Here is a 22,490-nt window from a genome sequence, read left to right as displayed (position 1 = left end):
AAACAAAATGCAAATCTCAGCAATCTGGGGGCATAGGTAAATTCTGACATAAAATCTGACTGATCTGGAGTCTTGGCTGTAGGTAGTTTGTTTAGTTTCTGCTCACTAGTGTCCATTACAATAATTTTTTTTTTTTGGTCTAACTACTCACCTCGCTATCACTCACACCTTAGACCATGACTCTTGTTCTAGAGTAAAAATCAACAATTGAGTGTATTACATCTATCCCACCATAAAAGTTTGAACGCTAATACCTAATATTTACTATCAGATAAACTCCCACTCCAGCAATAAACAGGATTTGAATGTTAACAATGATCAGGGGCCATGAAAAGAGAAAATCTTAAGTAATTTTCTGTGAGTTATAATGTGAACTGTCAATAGAAAAGTCTCTGAGGAAGCATCTCAAAGGACAAATGGGGAACTTTATCTCTGAAGGCTCTGAAGCAAACACAAACAGGACTGATAAGGTGGACCACTCTCCCAGTTCTGGCTTTCTGCAACAACTAGTAGGCCTGTGGTTCCTCCAGCTGTCCTGCATGAGGCGTGCATCCTGCCCTTTACTAAGTGACTCTTCCTCCACAGCTTCATGGCTTAAGACATGGCATTTCCTGAACTGAAGCTTCCACTGTCCTAGCTGCTGCAACCCCACAGGGGATTCCTATAGTGGGAAGTAGCATCTTCCTTCTGTCTTTACAGGCTCCCCAAAAGCAGAAATTGGCCTATTTTGTGGGGTAAGAGGTTGTCTGATAAGATGTCTGCTTATCTTTTAGATGTCCGATTAAATACAGCTCACTCCTCTGACTCACTCCTCTGACTTCTATGCTACACGGTGATGGTGGTCTTTTTTAAATTATTTGATTGTTTTTGTATATGTGATGTGCAGGTGTGTGTGTATGATTGCATGTGTGTTCATGTGCATCATGTGCCTAGAGGTTGCTATGAGGTATCCTCCTCAATGGTTTCCACCTTATATTGAAGCAGAGTCTCTTACTTGAAACCAGAGACCTAGATACTCAGCTGGACTTAAGGATCCCCAGTCTCTACCTCCTAAAACCCCTAAGCCCCGGGATTACAGGAGGCCACCATAGCCACATCCCCTGATGGGGATCCAAACTCCTCTCCTCACACTTGTGTAATAAGCATTTTACACATTGAGCCAATTCTTATCACAATTTATGATTAAATATTCGTTAGATTATATGAATCATGACAGGCTAGGCTTTTCTGCTAGGCTGAGGGAGAAGGCATACAAACCTTGACATCAAAATCAAAACTTTTGGGTTGTACTCCTGTCAACTTGGCAAGGGCTCTTAATATTCCTTTAAAGCCCTTTATCTTAAATTAAGGTAAAATAATTCCTTTTCTAGAGATAGTTTTTTTATGTGTTATGAGGACTATCATACATGCACACACACACACACACACACACACACACACACACACACACACACACACACACAGAGAGAGAGAGAGAGAGAGAGAGAGAGAGAGAGAGAGAGAGTCTAATCTGTTTGTATTCCTGACACAGGGTTTCCAGGGTCTTCCTTCATATCCTAAGCTGTCTTGTCAATCACAGTTCTTCCGTCTTAGCTTCTCGAGTCTGAGCATTACAGATCTGACCCTATGTTTAGATGAAAAAATATTCAAGTGCTCTTGTGTTCTAACACATCTGAGAAAGACTAGATTGGGTTGGTTCTAGGCTTCTATAACAGAGTTCCCTAGCTTGGGTGGCATCTAAGCAAGCCATTCTTCATGTATCTTAAGGCGAGACATGGATTTCAACATGACAGTGCTCTCATGAAGCCCTCCTTGGTACAGGGGACCTCATTTCATCTTGTTCTCAGGAGGCACATAGAAGCTGAAGGCGCTTCACCCTAAGTTCCATTTCTAAGGGTACAAAATTCATCATGAAGGTTATGACTCTATGTCTTGAGTCCCACCCAAAGGTCCCACCCCTTATATGGTCTCATCAAGGATCAGGTTTCCAACATGTGAAAAAATTAAGACACACACATGGAATCTACATCAGTAATGTATGTATTTTAGGGTGAGGAAAATTGGTAATAAGACAATATAACTGCTTATGCTCACTGACAATACATTTCTGAGCGCAGGGAGGATAATATAGTGTCCTTGTTTCTCATAAGTCCTCATTCCTTCAGTTTAGTTCAACAATGATTGTCACGACCTTCACCACCACCCCAAGCATCCTGGGCTCTATGCCAGGTGCAGATGCAAGAGACCAGGGTAAACACATGATGCTTGCAATGGCGTTGACCTGTTTTTTTCCCCATGACTATTCAATTCGGAGGCTATAATCATAACATTCTATACTGCCTGTCCTGAAGAGGAACTTATGTAAGAATTGCCTTCTAGGTGTTTGACTGATTTTCCTGTGTCATCAAATTTATTTGTGAAAGTTTAGTGGCTCACACTCAACTGTAACTCCCAGTGAGTTTTAAAATCCGTACAAAACAGAATTCTGTGTCACGCATGCAGGTACTGAAAAGGTTGATATGGCAACACAAATGGATATCTAAAAGAAAAATTCCACTTCTCAATATAATGTACGATAGCGTTTTGTATACTTGAATGGTAATTTTAATTGTTTAAAGGGTGAATTGTGGGCACCAGGAAACATATAGCAAACAATATAGATTTGTACATGGGATGAAAGTATTCTGTGAGTACACACAGGACTATCATTAAAAGTATTAGAAGATAACTTATCAATGTTTTTATTCTTTTCATTGCACACTATTTTTTCTCCAGAATAAAACACAAGTGCTATATTTCTCATTCTGTAACCTACACAATATGAAATAAAATAGAAACAGCCATTTTAGAGGAAGCATTTTTGAAGTGTGTTTTTTTTTAAATAAATCTTATTTTGACTTTGTAATCCAAATAAAGTTAAAATTCTAAATTGGAAAGAAGAGAAATGGACAGGATGGGTTGTGACAGAACACACAGGTCCTCGTCCATCCTGTGGCAGAGTAAACTTCTTACACAAGAGGTCTTCTTCATTTTGTATCTGCTCAGTTCTGTTCAGTTCTTTCTTGCTCAGTCCAGTCAACTTTATAATGAGTTTATCCCTGTCATGCTGTATGAATTATTTTCAGAGAGACCCCCCAGTACATTTTTAAGTGCTAAGTGGTGCATGCAAGCTTCAGGGAAAAGTGAAGTTCTGTAAGGTTCTGTTATCCTTCGGGCTACTCACGCATTAGCTGTTATTACTCTTGTGTGAATTTCCCCCTCCTGTTTATTAAACACAGTGAATGCCCCTGTGCATGCAAAGAAACAGAACAGTCATTTGGAAGCTATAAATTGAACAATGGGCAAATTAATGCTGGTTTTGTATAATGAATTTGATTTCGCTGCGTAGACATATGAGGGCTTTTTAAAATGGAAAATGCTGCTTTTGTGCTTTATGAGAACTTTTATATTAATCATTATAATTTGTTTCATACTTGGTAAAAAATAAACTGAGTTAAGGTTTGAATGTTATGAAAATTCTAAAGAACTAACTTTTTTTTTTGATTTAAGTTTTATAGCATTATGATGAGAAACAATACATAATTTCAACTTTTCTGAATGTGTTAACATTTAAAACATATTTTGAGTAAATAGACTTACATCACATTCTTTTTTCCTTTTTGTACCCCAACTCCTCCCGGAGAGCCCCCCTTCAAAACCTGTAATACCTTTCATTTTGTATCATATTCTTTAAAATTTATAAAATATTGTAACAATAAAAATATTATAAAAGTAGTTTGATATAAAACAACAATCAATTGAACAGTCTTATGTAGATGCTTGTCTACAGCAATACTGAAAATACACACGTTTTTCTCAATATAAATTTCAAATCACTCCAAATATATTAACTGTATGATATTTTAAAATAATATATCACTATTAGTTTCTGAAATGAGCATAAATAAATAAAGTCTTTTTGTTTGCTTTGTTTTTAGTAGAGCTTAAAATCTTGGCTCTTACTGTGGTACACACACAAAATAAGAACAGTTTTTGGACATTGGAGTGCATTGTAATAAGTCTGTATTTGAATGTCCCTCACATCACCAAAGGATTTTACCTCCATAGTAGATAAGCTAAGAGTTGACAGTTCTGCTACACCAAGGAATGAATTGTAGGCACGATTTTTGGATACAGATTTCCCGCTACAGTCAAAGCTATTTGACTTGAGTGATTGTCATCATTCTCAGCCCACAGGGAACAGGTTACATTCATTTAAGAAATGGTGTGTGTATTAAGATGATCTATCCATGAAGTCATTCATCAACTATTTCAATGAACAATGGTTCTGCTTGGAGGGTGGCACAGATGTTAGGTGAGGGTAAGGTTCTGGTTCATTGGCTGTGATGATTTTGAAAAGCATTCATCTCAGATAAGAGTTATTTATAAAGTCCTCTTCTTCAAAATTGATACAATAATTATAAATATCAAGCAAAGCCTTCAGTCTCACTCTTTGCTGTTCTCTTATAAGCCACCTCCCAAATTAATTGTCTACATTTCTTTTGGCTGTATAAATAATTTTGAAATTTGTAAGCTGTTCTGAAAACCATAGTATAGTGTAAAAACATCAAATAAACAATAGGCTGAGATAGGAGAAGCATGATTTCAAGACCATTATGTGGCACACAGCAAGACCCTGTCATGTGCCAACAGGCAGAAAGTGTATATGGATTGTATAATATTGGACATATTTCTCCCATTACCAAATTAAAGAGACCACAGTATGACAGCTGACAAATTTCTAATTCCTCATGTTTTTGAATTTCAATCGAATAGGATATGCTGGAAATGTTAATTTTCATATTAAAAGATATTAAAGAAAAGTGATTGTTATTTCCTGTTACTTTTCTTGTTAGAGGTGGAATTATGTTTGTGTGAGTTTGTTGAAAGATTGCTTTCTTGCTTCTTCTAGGGTGTAGTTTTCCTCCTTGTGTTGGTGTTTTCCATATATTATCCTTTGTAGGGATAGATTTGTGGAAAGATATTGTGTAAATTTAGTTTTGTCATGGAATATCTTGGTTTTTCTGTCTATGGTGATTGAGAGTTTTGCTGGGTATAGTAGTCTGGGCTGGCATTCGTGTTCTCTTATGGTCTGTATGACATCTACCCAGGATCTTCTAGCTTTCATAGTTTCTGCTGAGAAGTCAGGTGTAATTCTGATAGGTCTGCCTTTATATGTTACCTGACCTTTTTCCCTTTACTGCTTTTAAAATTCTTTCTTTGTTTAGTGCATTTGGTGTTTTGACTATTATGTGACAGGAGGAATTTCTTTTCTGGTCCAGTCTATTTGGAGTTCTGTAGGCTTTTTGTATGTTCATGGGCAACTCTTTCTTTAGGTTAGGGAAGTGTTCTTCTATAATTTTGTTGAAGATATTTACTGGCCCTTTAAGTTGGGAATTCTCACTCTCTTCTATACCTATTATCCTTAGGTTTGGTCTTCTCATTGTGTCGTGGAATTCCTGGATGCTTTGGGTTAGGAGATTTTTGCTTTTTGTGTTTTCTTTCACTGTTGTGTTTCAATGTTTTCTATGATATCCTCTGCACCTTTTATCTCTTGCATCTATAACTCCTGATCTCTTTCCTAGGTTTTCTAACTCCAGGGTTGTCTCCCTTTGTGATTTCTTTATTGTTTCTAGTTCCATTTTTAGATCCTGGATGGTTTTGTTCCATTCCTTTGCCTGTTTGATTGTGTTTTCCTGTAACTCTTTAAGGGGTTTTTGTGCTTCCTCTTTTAGGGCTTCTAGCTGTTTATCTGTGTTCTCCTGTATTTCTTTAAGGGAGTTATTTATGTCTTTCTTAATGTCCTCTATCATCATCATCATGAGAAGTGATTTTAGATCTGAATCTTGATTTTCCAGTGTGTTGGGGTATTCAGGACTTGCTGTGGTGGGAGAATTGGGTTCTGATGATCCCAAGTAACCTTGGTTTCCGTTGCTTATGTTCTTTTTGTTTTGTTTTGTTTTGTTTTTTGAGACAGGGTTTCTCTGTATAGCCGTTGTTGTCCTGGAACCTACTTTGTAGACCAGGCTGGCCTCGAACTCAGAAATCCACCTGTCTCTGCCTCCCAAGTGCTGGGATTAAAGGTGTGCGCCACCACGCCCGGCTCCGTTGCTTATGTTCTTACGCTTACCTCCCACCGTCTGGTTATCTCTAGTGCTACCTGCTCTGGCTATATCTGACTGGAGCCGTCCATCCTGTGATCCTGGTTGTGTCAGCACTCCTCTGAGTCGAGCTGTCTCTGTGATACTGTGATTCTGGGATCCTGTGATCCTGAGATCCTGGGTGTGTCCAAGTTCCTGGGAGTCAAGCTGCCTTTGGGACCTTGAGATTCTGGTGTGACTAAGTTCATGGGACCTTGTGATCCTCTGATCCTGGGTATGTTAGAGTGCCTGGGAGTGGAGCTGCCTCGGGGTGTTGTGGGGCTGGCTGCAGAGTTTGCGCCCAAGGTCTGCTCAGGGTACCAGCCCAGACAGACTGGAAGGAACCTCCATCACTGGTCTAGTGGAGTTCCTGCGTGCCTGGGTCCCACCGGTCCCAGTTACTCCTGGTGTTGGGTCAGATGTTGTGTCCTCCTAACCTCTGATTCTCTGATCCTGGGCATGTTGGAGCCGAGAACTAACTTTTCATATACAGAATTTTGTAGTACTTAGATGCAAAATAAAAGCTCTATTGGATTTTTTTTTTTAAGTTTAGGACTCTAGCTTACTAGTAGGTGACTAAATGTAATAGAATTTTAATATTAAATATAATTTAATGCATTTTATATAAGTCTAAAAATAATTTTGTAGTATAGTACAAAGCAACTCCACAGATAGATCAAGAATATAAATCAAATGAAAGAATAATATCAAGGATCTGGGAATGGAGTTCAGTGGGACGGTGCTTGCCTAGCAGTTTTGAGATACTGGGTCTCATCCTTAGTGTGCACATGCACACAGACAGACAGACACACACACACACACACACATACACACACACACAGACACACAGAGACAGAGACACATGAAGACATAGAGGGAAGGAGAGGGAGAGAGACAGAAAGATAGAGAGAAGAAAGAACAACAGCAATATTAAGATTTATCATGAAACAGGCTTTCTTAAAACAATCACTCAAAATTTCAAAGTCTTTGGATCACAAAAATCTTTCATGACCTTAACCTTAGTGTAATGTATGCTATTTATAGACTTTTTGGAAATCAAATTAATTTCATTCAGATTAAAATTAGTGACAGAAAATTGGGGTTTTAAAGTAGTGTGTGTGTGTGTGTGTGTGTGTGTGTGTGTGTGTGTGTGTGTGTGTGTTGAATATGCACATGAGCAGGTACACTTGCCTGTGCATGGGTAGAAGCCAGAGAACACCTGAAGACCTGGCCACTCTTGCCCTTAGTCCCTTGAGACAAAGATTCTTAGTAAACATGAAGCTCAGGTGGTGACCAGCAAGCCTCACAGGCCTTCTCTCTCCACCCCCCATGTTCCCCTTCCCCAAGCACTGGATGTTATAGGTGCTTTCTATGGGAGTTCTGGAAATTTGCATTCATGTCCTCATGCTTGTTGAGTAAGCAACTGTACCTGCTGAGCTGTCTTCCCAGACTCGATACAAAGCTTAAAATACCATTAGAAAGGAATTGTATTTCTATAAGTCAGTTTGTGTGTTCTGACAAACAGGGGAGGGAGCCCATTTTTAAGCTACCTGCAACCATAGACTCTCAAACCTATGTCTGTTATCTCTGTCCCCCACTGTCTGCCTGGTGAACATTTACTCCTGGGAGAAAGAATTTGGACTCTCATAGAGCTGGCTCACCATGTAGCTAGTTTATCCTCACAAAAGTAGGTCTAACTATAGAGGTAGACAATAGGCAACGGTCAGTGCTGACACAGATGCGGAGAGACTGTATTTTAACACAGAGGGGCGTGACACAATAGACTTCTCTCTTCATGAAAGAAACTCTGAACTAAGATTACATATTGTTTTCTAGGGAAGTTTTTTTTTTTTTTATGTTTCGCACATATCTGTATTTACCATTTTTATTTTGAACTTCTAGGACTACAGGCATGCATATGCAATGCTATATGTGCTAGCACAGATGTGTGGGTACATTTTCGATAATTTTATCTCACTAGTGATTGCTGACTGAGTAATGGGGGATCAAATAAACATTGGAGGAGGATGAACGATGTCACAAAGTCCATTCCCTCTGCAAACAGCTGAGCTGAGGGGCAGAGTCCACAACTCTTACCTTCTCCCACGCTGGGAGTGGAACTTGAAAGAGACTGTGTGGGCATGTTGCTCTATCCTACTCTGTATGGCTGAGCTCTAGTTTAGAAACCCAGTAAGTAGGCTCATCACTGTATGAATCTGGGGAACCTAGAAGAGACCCCTGGGCACCCCGTCTCATCCAGGAACTTGCCAACTGTCCCGATTTCTTCCTCTGTTGCTGTGATAAAACACTGACCAAAAGTTTGCCTCAATTACAGGCTACCATCCATTATGGAGGGAAGCCAAGGCAGGAACTCAAGGCAGAAGCCGGAGCAGAGACCACTTAGAACTCTGCTCATGAATATGTTGCCCTGGCTTGCTCAGCTTCCTTTCTTTATACAGCCGGGGCTCACTGCCCAGGGATAGTACCATACATAGTGAGCTAGAATCTCCCATATCAGTTAACAGTCAAGAAAATGCTCCACAAATAGGCTCACAAACAAATTGAATGAAGGTAACTCCTCAACTGGAAACTCCTCTTTCCAGGACAGCATAGATCTTATTGCCTGCAAAGCCGAGTGTATTAATTTATTTAGTAGCTGGCTTTAAAAAAATGTTTGCTCACCCTGCCTTACCATGGGGTTTGTTTATGCCCATGAGAAGCCACAGGAGCAGGGAAGGGAAGCACAGTGGCCATGGAGTTCAAGCACAATCCATTTGCCCTGCACTTATCCGCCTGGTGATGAGTCTTGCTTGTACTTACCATGGAAACATCGAATCTGTCTTAAACCATCCTAGAATGTATTGTTATTTCCACTTTAAGATGAACATATGGAATGGAGAGATTCATTGACATGAGGTAATTTTCCAACCCACCTTACCAGGAACAGGAACCTAACACAATCACAGTGTTTAGATGACTCTAAAACCATTTGTTTTCCTCTCTGAAACTGAAAGCAGTTCAATTTTTATAATTACAATTTTCAGGAAAAGAATTTTCTCTAAGAGTGTATGGTTAACAACACCAGTCTTAATATTTAGCAATGATATTAAAGTGATCTTCTTCTCCTGTCAGAGGGTTAATAAGTTCATCTTACCTTCTGAAAATTTACTGTATTTAATCCCTTGAGGATGGATGCTTAGTGGTTTGTCTGCTTTGTTTCTAAAGTGAACTTTAATGACGTCCCCAACTTCAGCGTATAAAGTAGGTCCAAGAAGTCCTAAGGGAGAAGTTTGAAATCGCTTATATTCAAGATCATGAAAGACACAGCTACTAAGCAAGAGGAACATGTAGAAAGGTCCTGAGACGATTGTTGTCACTCCTCCTGGTCCTGATGTTGGTTTGCTTCTCTCAAATCTTTGTTATTTGTAATCTTTGTCATCAACTCCATTATGACTTATCATATAAGAACTGAAAGGCAAATCCTTGGCCTTAACCCAAAGAGTTGAGAGATAGTTTGCCCCAGATTCCAAATCACATAAGCAACAAAAGGCAAAGCTATGATTTAAACTTTAGTCTACCAGACTCTAGGTACTGAGTTTTAAGCCATCTTTTTATACAGCACCTCACGCCTTGCATCCATCCATCCATCCATCCATCCATCCATCCATCCATCCATCTATCACATACTAAGTACTCATACTGTCTTAGATATCATCAGACTGTGGTTGATGCATAGATGAGAAGTAGACAATACAAGATGAGAAATATCAAGAGAAACATTCTAACAATCACACAGGTTTTTAATTTTAAACTGGAATAACATCAAGGAAGATGCTTCTCAGAAGAGTGAAGATGGAAGGGTCGTGTATCAAAAAACACGGGCAGCTCTAGCTGATGGGAACACTGCTGCTGTCAAGCACTGCAGAGAGAAGTCTGTTCCAGGCTTGTGACTAGGAAGTGGGTCAGGGCTGCCAAACACTTTTCTGAGAAAGTGATGCTTTCTATGAGGTGCAAAGACAGAGGAACACAGAGATGGGTGAGTGAGATCAGCAAGTGCAAAGGCTCTGAGACAACAGAAATCTTGGCCACTGAGGGAAAAATTGATGGCCACTGAAGCACTTAGTAGCTAAGAGAGCAAGGCATTGAAAGAAACACCATAGGCACCATCATCTTCGGCCCAACTGAGGGTCAGGTAGAACATTTGGAATTTTGTTTTTCATCTGATAATAGTGAGGCTGTTAAGTTTTTTCAGCAGGATACAGCATGACTCAGACTTTTAAGAAGTTTTTGTTTAACTTTTCTGTTGCTTTTCAATGGAGAAACTGGGGTAGAAACTAATAGAAGGCTCTGAAGGAGACACTGGTAAGATGAAGGGCATAGTGGAAGTCTTCCACAAAGAAAATACCAGATATATATGCTAGAAATGAAACCTTTGAGTTTTAGAATGTATTGGCTATGGAATAGGGGTGGGGCCAACAAGGTGTTATAGTGCTAGCAAGGATCTGCCTGGGAGCTGTGTAGACAATGGTGACATGCTATAGGATGGAAGATAGCATGTGATGATTCTGTTAGGTGTGTGTGGTGTGCAGAACAATGGTCCTCCTTTCCATGCCGCAATGTCTTGAGTGATAAAAGGGACTGTACGTGTGATTAAATTAATGGTTAATTACGGGAGTCTGAGATTTTCCTGGGTCACCAGGTAAGTTTTACATAGTCACAAGGATACACACTAAAGGGTCACAAGAGAAGCTTAAGAAGGAAATTAGAAGACGCCACTCTGCTGACTGTGAAAATGGCAGAAGGAGAAAACATGTCAACAAACACAGGCAGCTCTAAGAAAGGAAAAAGCAAGAGAGTGACTTCTCTGGGGGTTTCCCAAGGGACAGAGCTCTGCCAACACCTCTATTTAAACCCAGTGAATCCTGCTCTGATCCTCCACATCCAGAAATGTAACTGTTAACAGAAGAATAAGTTACTCATGTTTTGAGGCAGAGTCTTGTCATGTAGCCCAAGCTGTCCTGTCATACTCATGATCTTATTGTTCGGGCTTCCCAATGCAGGAATTATAGCTATGTGCCAGGACATCTGGCTGATTCATTTTTTTCCAAAGCACTAAATGTGTGGCAATTTGTCACAGCTCAGCAGAAGTCTGGCCTTCCCTGGTCCGCTCCCATCTCTCTATTCTGGTGCTGTCTCTTCATTCTCTGCCTATCTTTCCTGCCATTGCCATCCTGTTCCTGCCTTCTCCATTCCTATCTTTCTAGCAACTGTCATCCTGTCCCTGCCTTCTCTGCTCCTATCTTCCTGGCCACTCTTGTCCTGTTCCTTTTGTGGAAGCATCCATCTTAAATTTTATATTGTTTTTATGCCAGGAGCTTTTTTGTTTGTTTTTCTGTTGACTCTGGGCAAGATCATGGAGGCCACATTCTTCATGCCTCAGTTAGAGATAGTTAACAAAGCTTGGCTATGTATGTGGAGAAAAGGATGGAGAGTGGGGATTGGCTCACCCAGGGTTGGTCAGTGGCTCCCTGGCATTGCTGAGACTAGAATCCAGGTCTTGGAACTCCCAAGAAAAACGTCTCTCTAATTCTTTAGGGGCAAATTAAGACCCCGGCCTTCCTAGAATAGTCCAGGTGGGCTCCTCTTTTGACTTCTGACCTTCTCTTCTTCTTCAGGGTCACAGGCTGACCCTGTCTTCTGAATGTTACCTTTCATCCCGGCTTACCATGGAAGCTCAACGTGTCCAGACTGCCCACAGGCCAGTACTTACCGGCAGCACTGTCACGGTATTTTGTTGTCCTGCCTCTCTTGCATGGTTATTTGTTTGTTGCTATCACATGGCAACAAATGCCAGCTGCCAAGAAAAACCTTCCTAGGTTATTTGACCCAGTAAGACCTCTTACTTCAATGGGCATTTTGACAGTTTGGGGTATTTATTTAACTCCCTTCCTGCTTCTTTATAATTAAGGCTCAACTAAAGGATGTTTTCATAACTGTGACTCAAATACCTTAGTGCACACAGCAGACCCAAGGCTGAGAATCTTCTCCTACCCCAGCCACAAAGTCTAAGCCCTTTCCACTGATGGTTTGATGGGAGGGAAGGAAGGTTAGGGGAAGGAGTGATGTACCTTAGGGCTGAGAAGACTGTATAGCCAGTAGCCAGTCTCATTTAGTTGAAGAACTGGCAAGAGCACAGTAGATGAGTTAATCGGATCCTTTGCTCTCAGCTGAACAAATTGTTATATCACACAAGACAGCTGCAGTTATCAATTAAAGCTCATCTGGGGACATGGATTTCACAACCTCCGTTAGAAAAAACGTGGAGATTCAATGCTTTGAAGCCCAAGTTGGATTCCTGAAACTGCGTCTGGCCTCTCCCAACTGTCTAGCTGTCCACAAACCTAATTAGGATGTCTGTCACCTTCAGACTACCCCAAACAACTGCCTCTGCTTTCAATTTAGTAAACTAAGTCTGGACTCCTGTTACTGCAGGGCTGAAGAGCCATGACTTGTTTGAGCTCAGCTAGAACCACACCCCAAGTGTTTGGAAAAGGAAACACACAGGGAAGGTAAAATAACACAGGGCTAGAGCTAGGCAGTACTAACTAGCACTCAATCAGACCTCAGCCAGATCCTCTGCACCTTTCCTTTCTCACCAGCTCTGCATCCTTGGGAGTTTAAGAAGGGACTGCATAAAAAGAGGTGTTTCAGTTCCCCAGTTGCCCCACATTAAACATATACTTCAATGCACAGGCTCTGACAGGAAACTAACGTTTAAAGCGAAAGGGTTTACACAAGGTCCAGGCTGTTCTCACCAGCCTTCAAGGTCTTCTGACTAACAAGGCTGCGTCTCAGGAACTCGCTACAAAAGACATCTGACAGGACATCTGCCACAGTGGTCTCTCTCTCAGAAAACCTACCGGTGCCTTCTTCTGTCAGTTCAAAAGTCTCCACCCTGGCCGTGGCCCTTTCTGTCACTGTGCATCCAGCACAATACATTGCCTGGCAATGACATCAATATTTGGTGAACCTGGCGAAAGCCACAGAGCATTCAGCTTTGAATACCTACCTGCCTTCTCTTCTCGGCCTGGCGAATCTGTTCTCATTTACTTACAAGTTGCATGGTTCTTATGAATCTATTGAACACGCTCAACTCTGAGCTGGAGTATAAACGTAATGCCCCACCCTGGGACTCCCAGCGAGGACAACGGCCTTTCCACTTAAGGAACAGCTTTTAATGGCAGCACTTCCTGCTTCTTCTGTATCTAGATCCATCAGTTATCCATCCCCCCAGGTAGCTTTTCTACTGAGTCAGTAAACATCGCATCCCTGGGCTGTACCCAGATACCCTTGAATCTCTCATTGATCTCCAGAACTTTCAGGAAGAATTATTCTTTCTGTCTGTTTCCATTTCTTCACCTGCCATTCACTCCCCAGAGCCCTGTCCTCATTTCTCAGCCCACTACTGCTGCAGAAAGCAGGCTTTATGGCCCTCTCCATGAGCACTGATTGCTGTTTGTGCCATTTGTCTCTGCTTCCAGGGAATCTCAGCCTCCACCTCTCCTCCACCCTCTCTAGGAAGACTTTCTTAAGCTTTTTGGTGACCATTGCTTTCTTGGCTTATCCCTTGGACTCTGTTGCTCCTTTGAGCTCTGTTTATAGCCTCCTCTTCTCATTATATTTCCCTTGAGTGATCTTGTGTGTCCCCCTCAGAGCTTCCTTTGTAACCTGGTTATGATGTCTCCTGAATATTTGTATCTATCTAGCTCAGTTCTCCTACCTAAAAGCAAAACTCCTATACCCACCTGCTCCTTTGATAACACTAGGTAGACATTCTACATTCTACCCCAGACTCCAAATCTGACCTCATTATCTTCCCAAACAAGCATCCTTCTTCTTTTTTTTTTTTTCAGTTCTCTTTCTCATTGAATGGCACATTCTACATTGTACACAGTACATTCTACATTTTACTACTCAATCCAGAAACTTTGATGTCAGTCATAATTCCCTTCTCTTGTCTCCATCCAATTAACTACCTGTTTGGCTGATTTTAGCTCCTAAGTATCTTTGGAATCCATTTAATGTTCTCCACCCCAGCTTCCCTGCTGTCTTGTTTCCTGGATTGGGACCAAAGCCACATTACCATTTTCTCTGCCCGCGAATCCAGCTTCCAGATTTGGAGAGAACAAAGCTTTTAATTAATTTTCAGTTAGCATGGGGAACAATGGCATTTATGATGGCATTTTCCTACACGTGTGGCATTGCAGTTGGTTCACACTCATAGAGCAATATTGAAAGCAGAACCTAAAATGCTAACCTGGATCCTACTCTCTCCCATTTAAATGATCTCAGTGTCCCTCTATTTCCCTCAAGACAAAGCTTTCACCTTTTAATGTAGTTCAGCATGTTGTAATGACCCCCCCAACCATAAAATTATTTTCATTGCGACCTCATAACTGTAATTTTGCTACTCCTATGAATCATAATGTAAATATTTGTGTTTTTTGATAGTCTCCCCCGTGACAGGGTCATTTAATCCCTAAAGGGTTTCAACCCAGAGGCTGGGAACCTTTGATCTAAACCCTCATGTTCTCCACTTCTGTTCTAAAATGCATCTTTATACCCAACCCACACCCACGTCTGGCCTCCCAATCCCGGTTTTCTCTCTCTCCTCACCACTAAAGTGGAGACTGTTCTGTATTGTTCTTCCTTAACACTGTGCTATAATGTTCCATTCGCAGTCATCTCTACCAGCTGACAGATGACGGAAAGTCAGAATTCACCTTTACGGAGCCTCAGAGGTGGCGTTCCTAGGTTGCGATCATTAACAGAATACTTAACTGTCTTTATTTAAAAGTAAATAAATATACAAATTATAAGGCACAAGAAGATAAAAATGAGCAAAAATATTGTGTCGACATATCAACGATATTATGATAGGCCTGCTCTCATGGAGACCTAATTCATAACTGGAATAGCAGCAATAACAATAATGTAGCTAACTTCTGCTAAGCTCTTGTCATGTTTGAGCATAGGATAAGTACTTTGTATTCGTTAAACCTCACAGCATCTCTAACAGGCAAGCGCAAGTTCAGGGTGCTGGGAGTATACAGAAGAGAGAAAAGGTACTTGAGCCAGGCTAGGGTGGGAATCCAAGCTCTGTCCTAAAGGACATGGCTCCTGGGTAAGTAGCTGTAAAAACCACAGTTGTGGCTGACTTTGGAGAGCAAGGGAAGAGTGGAGGCATTGAGAGAGAGTGGTAAAGGAACAGAAAGATATTTTCATTTTTCTAGATAAGATTTACCTGAAAAATATTCTGTTGGTGATTTTTTTTTTCAGAAGGAAAAGATTTGATTTGAGGAAGAACTGAAGAGTGAAAGAGACCAGAGGACAAAGGTGAGAGCAGGAGGTGGAAGGGGTGGGGGAGGAGAAGAGGCAGGAGATGAGCCTAGGATGGATAACAGATCATCACCAGGCTGGGAGAAGGTGAGCAAACTAATGGTAAAGAATGCAACTGGAAGATGCTCTCCCTGGAGATGACCTCTGTCATTCCTGTGAAATAGGTTCGTATAGTTAAGATCTCAGAGCCCTCAATAAGTTAGTGTTTGATTAAGGAAGCACAAAAGAAAAAAAAAAGAAAGAAAGAAAGAAGAGAGGTTTCCTTCAAATGCCATAGCTATTGGAAAAGCAGAGGATCAAATCTATGTAGCTCCTTTGAATGGGTACAGGAAGCTGGATAGAAACAATAGCAAATTCATTCTGTTAGGGCACACCAGTGCCTAGCCAACTAAGGAAAGTCTAAGTTTACTTTGTCTACTCTTGTGCTTGCTCATAGTGCCTAATTCACCGTCAAGCCCGCAGAAGGTGCTCACCTGTGGTTTGCTAGATGAATAAACACAAAGTGAAACACTGAAACTTTTTGTTTGGCTTTATTGACCGAGGCTAAAGGCATGGCTGGCTGTGTAACATGTGACCTGTTCAATTCCACATTACCCCATGCTCAGAAAAACTGCAGTTTGGTTTAGATTTCACCATCTACAAAATTCTCAATAATTTGAAGAGCCCCATATTCTCACTGGGTCTGAGCATACATATTATACTGCTGGTGTTTGACAAAAACATCACATATCCTATAATGGAAGATAACTAAATGAATATTTAGTTACTTATTTTGGGGTGTGTTTGTGTGCTTGTATCATGGTGCATGTGTGGAGATCAGAGGCCAACTTGAAAGATTAAATTCTTTCCTTCTACCATGGAACTGGGGATGGAACTCAGGTCTTCAGGCTTAGCAGCAATTACCTTTAGCCACTGAGCCATCTGACCAGTTCACAATGTAGATACTTTAAGTATAAAGAATACAATATTTTCCACGAAAAATTATATTTAAAATAAAAACTACAGGCTGTGTCTGGTGGCACAGGCCTATAATGCCATCTAGTTGAGAATCCGAGACAGAAAAATCACAATTCATAGTCTTCCCCAGAGACCTTGTCTCAGAATAAAAATTTAGATGTAGACCAGGGATATAGATCAGTGGTAGAGGTTTTTTTTTTTTTTCTTTTTCCTTAGCGTTTATTAGATTTTAGGTCCAAACACCAATATAATAGTAATTTAAAAAATATATTTTGTAGGCTTACCTGAGTTGCTAGATCGTGGCTTTTCTTTCTTAAAATACTGTTCATACTCTCTGTAGACAATTTTCTTGAAGGAAGGTATAGAATTCAAACTGGAAATAAAGTACAGAAACGAACTTGAAAGTCATATAATATCTATCTATTTCTATTCCAGAAAGAAAGGTGTCTATGTGACTATTTTTGTTGAAGAGCAAAGTGACAGTAATTTATTGTATTTCCAAAGCCCAGGGTTTTATAAATTTGGATCACAAGTGAAGTCAATGGGATAATCATTGGTCTTTTCAAAGACATTCTGCCTCAGTGTGCATGCTCCCATGAACACAAGCCCAGTGCTTCTCTAAGTCTGCTCTTCAGAGTCAAGTTTTTTCTATAAAGGATGGTAAGCTCGTCACACAAACTCGAACTTCAGGTCTAAATTAAAAATATAAGTCACTGAGAAGTGTATGTGAACCATTTCTCAGTCGATGAATCAGACATCATTTAGAAACGTTTTCCACTTTCATTCCGTGGTTTTGAATGACTAGAAGGTGTGGTGAATTGGTGTCCATCTGATGGAGCCTGCCTCTAGTTGGGAAAGCAAAGACAGCAGTAGGGCAAAACTCTAGGATTTGTATTAGAAAAAATCCTGCATTGGGAAGATAAAGGCGCTTCCTTAGAAGATGCAGAGGATAAACACCCTCCTGATAAAGATCCTGGAGGGTTAAACCATTTCCTCAGCTTTAGCTGACCCAGTAGGTGTCCGCTCCAGTCTCTATGTCTAGAGTCAACAAGGTCAGGTGTCTTGATAACTACATCTTTCACAGGAGGGATGAAGACCCTGGGAAACTTCCTTTAGCAGTTTTCCCTACTGGTAACTTACCCACTTCTCTTTCCTTACCAGGGGAAGACCTGTGCAATGTTGTTAGCTAGAGTCCTCATGCTGTGCATTTGATCGGAATTTGTTCATCTCTAACCTTGTGTTAACTCAAACCTACCTTTGCCTTACCCCAGGCTGAATGCAGTCACTTGAACACAAGTCTGTGTTCTCTGCCCCTAAGCAGCAAAATTGATGTTGGAAATAATGTTATTTTCTTTTGGGATTGGGGTGGGGTGGAGGTGTTCAGTTAGTGGTACTTTCCTAAGAGTATGGGTGTGGTCTAGATTATTACTCTGAAAATGCAATCTTTAAGTCATTTAGATGTGATATTTCTCACTAGCATGATACCAAGACTGAATACAATGCCTTCCCAAACAACCCAGAACCAACAACAGCAAACTCAAAGGCTGATTATTCATTTATACTAAAACATTACACATTGCTTTCAAGATATTACATTATTTTCTTTGGCTGATTGCTTTGGTTTTGCAATTGTAAAAGAGGAACACATCTTTCACAATCACTTAAACTTTGATGTCAACTAAAAGGGAAAAAAATGCGTCAACCAGTAAGCGAGGCTTAGCATTTAAAATAAAAACACTCGTGGTCGCAAGTGCTACGTAGAATCTATGACTTGGGTAACTGCAGGCAGGTTAGCAAAATATATTCTGCAACTCAAAGTTAGGTTTGATATTATTTAAGCCTCCTCTTAGTTAGACATGCCTTTGAATGACTACCTTATGTGCTCACTAACATGGGTAATAATCAGGGCAGACCAAAATACCCAGGATAAGTCATATTCCAGGAAGTAACTCAAAATGAGAGGAAAAAATGAAGCCACATTAGGTAGCCAGGGGTAAGTCTAGGAAAAGTGAAAATACAAGTGTGCCTTCCCTTCCCTCTGAACCCACAGTGAAAATCGTTTATAGGAAGGCAACAAAATCTCCTTATAATGAAGTACATGGTGACAGCTTTGACATCTTTTTCTTTAGAAGATGAACTTGTGTTTAACAGGAATAAATATTATATAACTAGAAGGTCCTTTTTCTTTTTTTTAAGCAGACTGTCAAAAGGCTTAAGCCGAATGCACAGGAAGGGCTAAGAGGGCTGTGGAGGTGTGTCCTTTCAACCCATCAATACACTAAACTAACAAACGTGGGGGGAAAACAGATTAGGGATTGCACCTGGAAAGAAAGCCACAGCTAACCATTCACATTGAAATTTCCACATCCTCAAAATGATAAATTATGTCCATAGAGACAAAATTACACCCACACAACATTAGTCTCTCTCTCTCTCTCTCTCTCTCTCTCTCTCTCTCTCTCTCCTCCTCCTCCTCTTCCTTTTCCTTTTCCTCCTCCTCCCAGCCCACCCCCACCCCTTGCAACTATAATAGATTTTCTTCCTTGAAGAAGCCCACCTGGATTTCACCCCCAGTTACCTTGGATCTGTGGGCTCAGGATGATAGTTCCAGAGGATCCCCTGAGCTGCCACATAGAACTGCCTTAGTTGCGCGGCCTCTGCCTGGTGGCTGCCCCAGCCCGCCCAGCGGGTTCCCAGAACCACCAGGAGGAAGAAGCACGGGCAGACTAGGAGCATGGCCCTTGTCCTGCCGCGCGCTGCCACCACCGACAGTGCTCAGTGCTCTGTCCCTGTTGCGCGCTGATCTGTCTCCCTGGAGGACTAAGAAGCTGCAGGGCACAGTGAGTGTCCCTGTCCCCTGTGGTGGCTGTCTAACCCTACCTCCCTCTATGCCTAGTGTAGGCAGGGGCTTGTTGAGGTCACTCCCCCCTGTGGCCACAGGCATTTACTAGAGAGAATGCCAGACAAGGAATGTAGAGGGAAAGGAAGGGCAAGCCTGCTGGAGGTTATGGCTCTGGAGCAGTGCCCAAGGGTCTCCGCCCCATCACAAAGCAGCATTTCCCCCACTTCAACGTAGGTGGGAGCAGCAATCCCACTTAACCTGCGCGGGTGGAGGTGGGGGGATGGGGTAGGGGTTCAAAGTTTAGGCTTGTCAGCTGATTTCTGCAAGCCTTAGTAAGACCCAACACCCATCCTCAGATCCCAGGAAAATGGCACTGCACAGTAACCAGAAAACAGCCTCAGGACAGGTCCACCAACAGGTTAGCAGTCTGAATCTCTTAGGACAGACCGCTTGGTAAGGGCTTGTCACCAGCTCAAGTGTAGCCGAGACCAGGGTTTAGAGAACTCATTTGAGATAGTCAGTAGCTGTGTGGTCTGGGGCCAACTATGTCTTTAGAAATACTTTTGACATCTGTAAAATAAGAATGGCAATTCTAGTTTTCCTTGATCTTATTATTGGGAGGGGACAAACTGTTGTAAACTGGACAGTCCCCAGGGCCTAGGTAGCTACAGTCTATGATCTTGTCTTTGCTCGTTCTCCTGTATCCTTGGCATGGTGTTTTAGATTTTATTTTTCTGTTGGTGGCAAAGCTGAGAATTATGCCTGAATCAGCAGGATGGCCTGCCCTGAATTCTCCAGAACTTTGTCTCTGCTCAGACTTTCTGCTTCCAGCACATCCAGTAAATTGTGATCTGGTACCATCCAGGTTCCGCAGCAGCCTCTCCCTCTCCCTCCCCCTGCCCCACCCCTCCCCCTTCCCTTCCTTCTCCCCTCCCCCCAACTCCTGCTTCTGTTTCTTTGCTGATCACATCACTGATATTCTTCAGTCAGTTTATAATGCCCCTTCTTGAGTCAGGCATGATGGCACATGCCTGTAATCCCAGCACACGAGGGCTAGAAGCAGGGGAATGTGAGTTTGAGGCCTGAGATCAGCCTAAGCTACGCAGTGAGACCATGTACTGAAAAGTAATTAATTAGCAGATGTGTGCACACATAACTACACTAGGAAGAATGCTCACACGGATTTCCTTCCCTTTCTGCTTCCCTGCTCTTTAAAGTCAGAATTTCTGCCATTGTCTCTGATTCTGGGTTCCAGTTGACTTTTCCGTTTCATGAACTTAATCTGCTCAGATTATATACTCCTTTTGCTAACCTTTCATTAGGTTTTCAAGATGCCCTTGTATCTGTGGCTAGATTATGATCTATTCAAGAGCAGGGATGATGTCTTATACTCCTGATCCACAGTTCCAGGAGTTTCCAAAATGCAAATTCGGACACAAGAGACATGGTTGAGATCTATGGTCCTATAATATCTAGCCTAGTATCTGTCTATCTGTCTGTCTCTCTGTTTGTCTCTGTCTCTCTCCACACACACACACACACACACACACACACACACACACACACACAGACACACACACACACACACACACACACACCAAATTAGATGCTATTGACAATGTAAGAAAAAAAAAGCAGCAGGTCTCTAAATTACTTTCTTCCCTTTTCCCCCAAATCATTGCAACTTTTCCAAGGACAGCTTTACTGCCCTTGCTTGCTTGTCTGCTTATGTGTCCAGGCTACATGGTGACCAATGGATCTCATTACAGCTCAGCAAAGCAACTGCAGTTTTTGACTCCTTAATGTTTGCATCAATTACAGACAAGCCATATGTAATTTTCAGTGACTTATTTATTAAATATGTGCATTAAATTACATATAAAACAATATCTGTTCTTTCCTGCAGAACAGTAATTGCAAAGAGGACCTTTTTCTGCTCCTCTGACTTTTGTTTTTGTTTTTTTCCTCTGTGGTCAGGGGATATACGACATACATTTGTGCTTTCACTGGAAGGTCCAGCTGTCATTTAGAGGGTTGTAACTGTGACCACATTGGTGGTAGACAAAGTGCTATACACAGAACTTATTGAACAAAACACAAAGAGCTTGACATTTGGGGAAGTTGAGTTATTTATACATCCAAACAATGATCTTTGGGTGCTTTGGTGGAGGGAAAGTCTGCAGTCAGATGTGACGTCTTGGCTCTGTTCCAGATCTTCTGTGTCCCCTAGTACCATCTGGAGGTTTCTGTGAAAGTCTCAGCAGCAGAGGTGTAAACAACCTCATTGATATGAAACATGGAAGACCCAGGAGATCTTAAAGCAGGCATCCCCTTAAACTAGAGGTCTGCCTGCCCACCAACATTGCTACTCTGCAATCCCAAGAGAAAGACCTTCGGTTTTCCAGAGCCTGGTCACCTGGTGAGGAAGATGCTCCAGGGCCTTGGACTCTCCCGTTTTCAGCAACAGCAAAGTAACAACAAGCCACAGACCAGAGCAGAAACATTTGCTCCTGGGTCTGTGGCTGAGCTGGAGGAAGGTGAGGGGCGGAGCAGGAAGGGGCGGAGCTGGAGGAAGGTGAGGGGCGGAGCAGGAAGGGGCGGAGCTGGAGGAAGGTGAGGGGCGGAGCAGGAAGGGGTGGGTGGAGAGGTGGGAAAGTGCATAGTTCTTTTTCTAGGTTCCTGTCCTTTTTTTTGTTTTGTTTTGTTTTTTGTTTTAAACTACAGAGAACCTCAGCAAATGCCCAAATGCCATGGAGTTACAGTCAAGTGTGACAGGAAACTTGACACTTGCATGTGGAATCCTGAGAAATCGAATGAGACATTGGCAGACCGGGTTTCTGAAAAAGAAACAAACTAATTAAAGGACTGCTTCCTTACAAGATAAAGAAGTCTTTCACCGTGGGCCCCTCTGATGTCTGAGACATTTGCCTCTTTCTAGGTTCTGCACTGTCTACCAGCAGGAAAGGGGACTTTTCCCTGTACTGTTTGAAAAGATGACTTCAGGTGGTTTCTGCTCAGGTAGCACAGGGGATTTTGAGGCAAGCCCACACTGTCAACGTCACTTCCTTGGCATCAGTGGGATCTCAAACATCCTGGAACAGGTTATGTACTGC

The 22,490-nt window shown here is 41.7% G+C and overlaps 2 protein-coding genes and 1 long non-coding RNA gene across 3 annotated transcripts in view; 1 reads left to right on the top strand and 2 right to left on the bottom strand.

The window, feature by feature from the left end:
- F5 (coagulation factor V) overlaps nt 1-19,399 on the bottom strand; it is a 68,443-nt gene extending 49,044 nt beyond the window's left edge. Inside the window, exons 1-3 of the mRNA NM_007976.3 lie at nt 19,114-19,399; nt 16,820-16,908; nt 9,334-9,456 (exon numbers count right to left, since the gene is read on the bottom strand). Coding sequence (NP_032002.1) covers nt 9,334-9,456; nt 16,820-16,908; nt 19,114-19,271 — 370 coding nt within the window. The 5' untranslated portion in view covers nt 19,272-19,399. The remainder of the gene's footprint in view (nt 1-9,333; nt 9,457-16,819; nt 16,909-19,113) is intronic.
- Gm16548 (predicted gene 16548) overlaps nt 19,017-22,490 on the top strand; it is a 3,642-nt gene continuing 168 nt past the window's right edge. The window contains exons 1-3 of the long non-coding RNA NR_037987.1: nt 19,017-19,375; nt 21,590-21,914; nt 22,102-22,490. The exon at nt 22,102-22,490 is cut by the window's right edge and continues 168 nt beyond it. This is a non-coding gene — a long non-coding RNA (predicted gene 16548). The remainder of the gene's footprint in view (nt 19,376-21,589; nt 21,915-22,101) is intronic.
- The window catches only part of Selp (selectin, platelet), a 34,763-nt gene continuing 33,480 nt past the window's right edge, over nt 21,208-22,490 (bottom strand). The window contains exon 16 of the mRNA NM_011347.2: nt 21,208-22,214. The gene's annotated coding sequence lies outside the window, so the exon portion shown is untranslated. The remainder of the gene's footprint in view (nt 22,215-22,490) is intronic.

Source organism: Mus musculus, chromosome 1, assembly GCF_000001635.26.
Source record: "Mus musculus strain C57BL/6J chromosome 1, GRCm38.p6 C57BL/6J".
NCBI classification, from domain to species: domain Eukaryota; kingdom Metazoa; phylum Chordata; class Mammalia; order Rodentia; family Muridae; genus Mus; species Mus musculus.
This window is presented reverse-complemented; position numbering and strand designations above follow the sequence as displayed.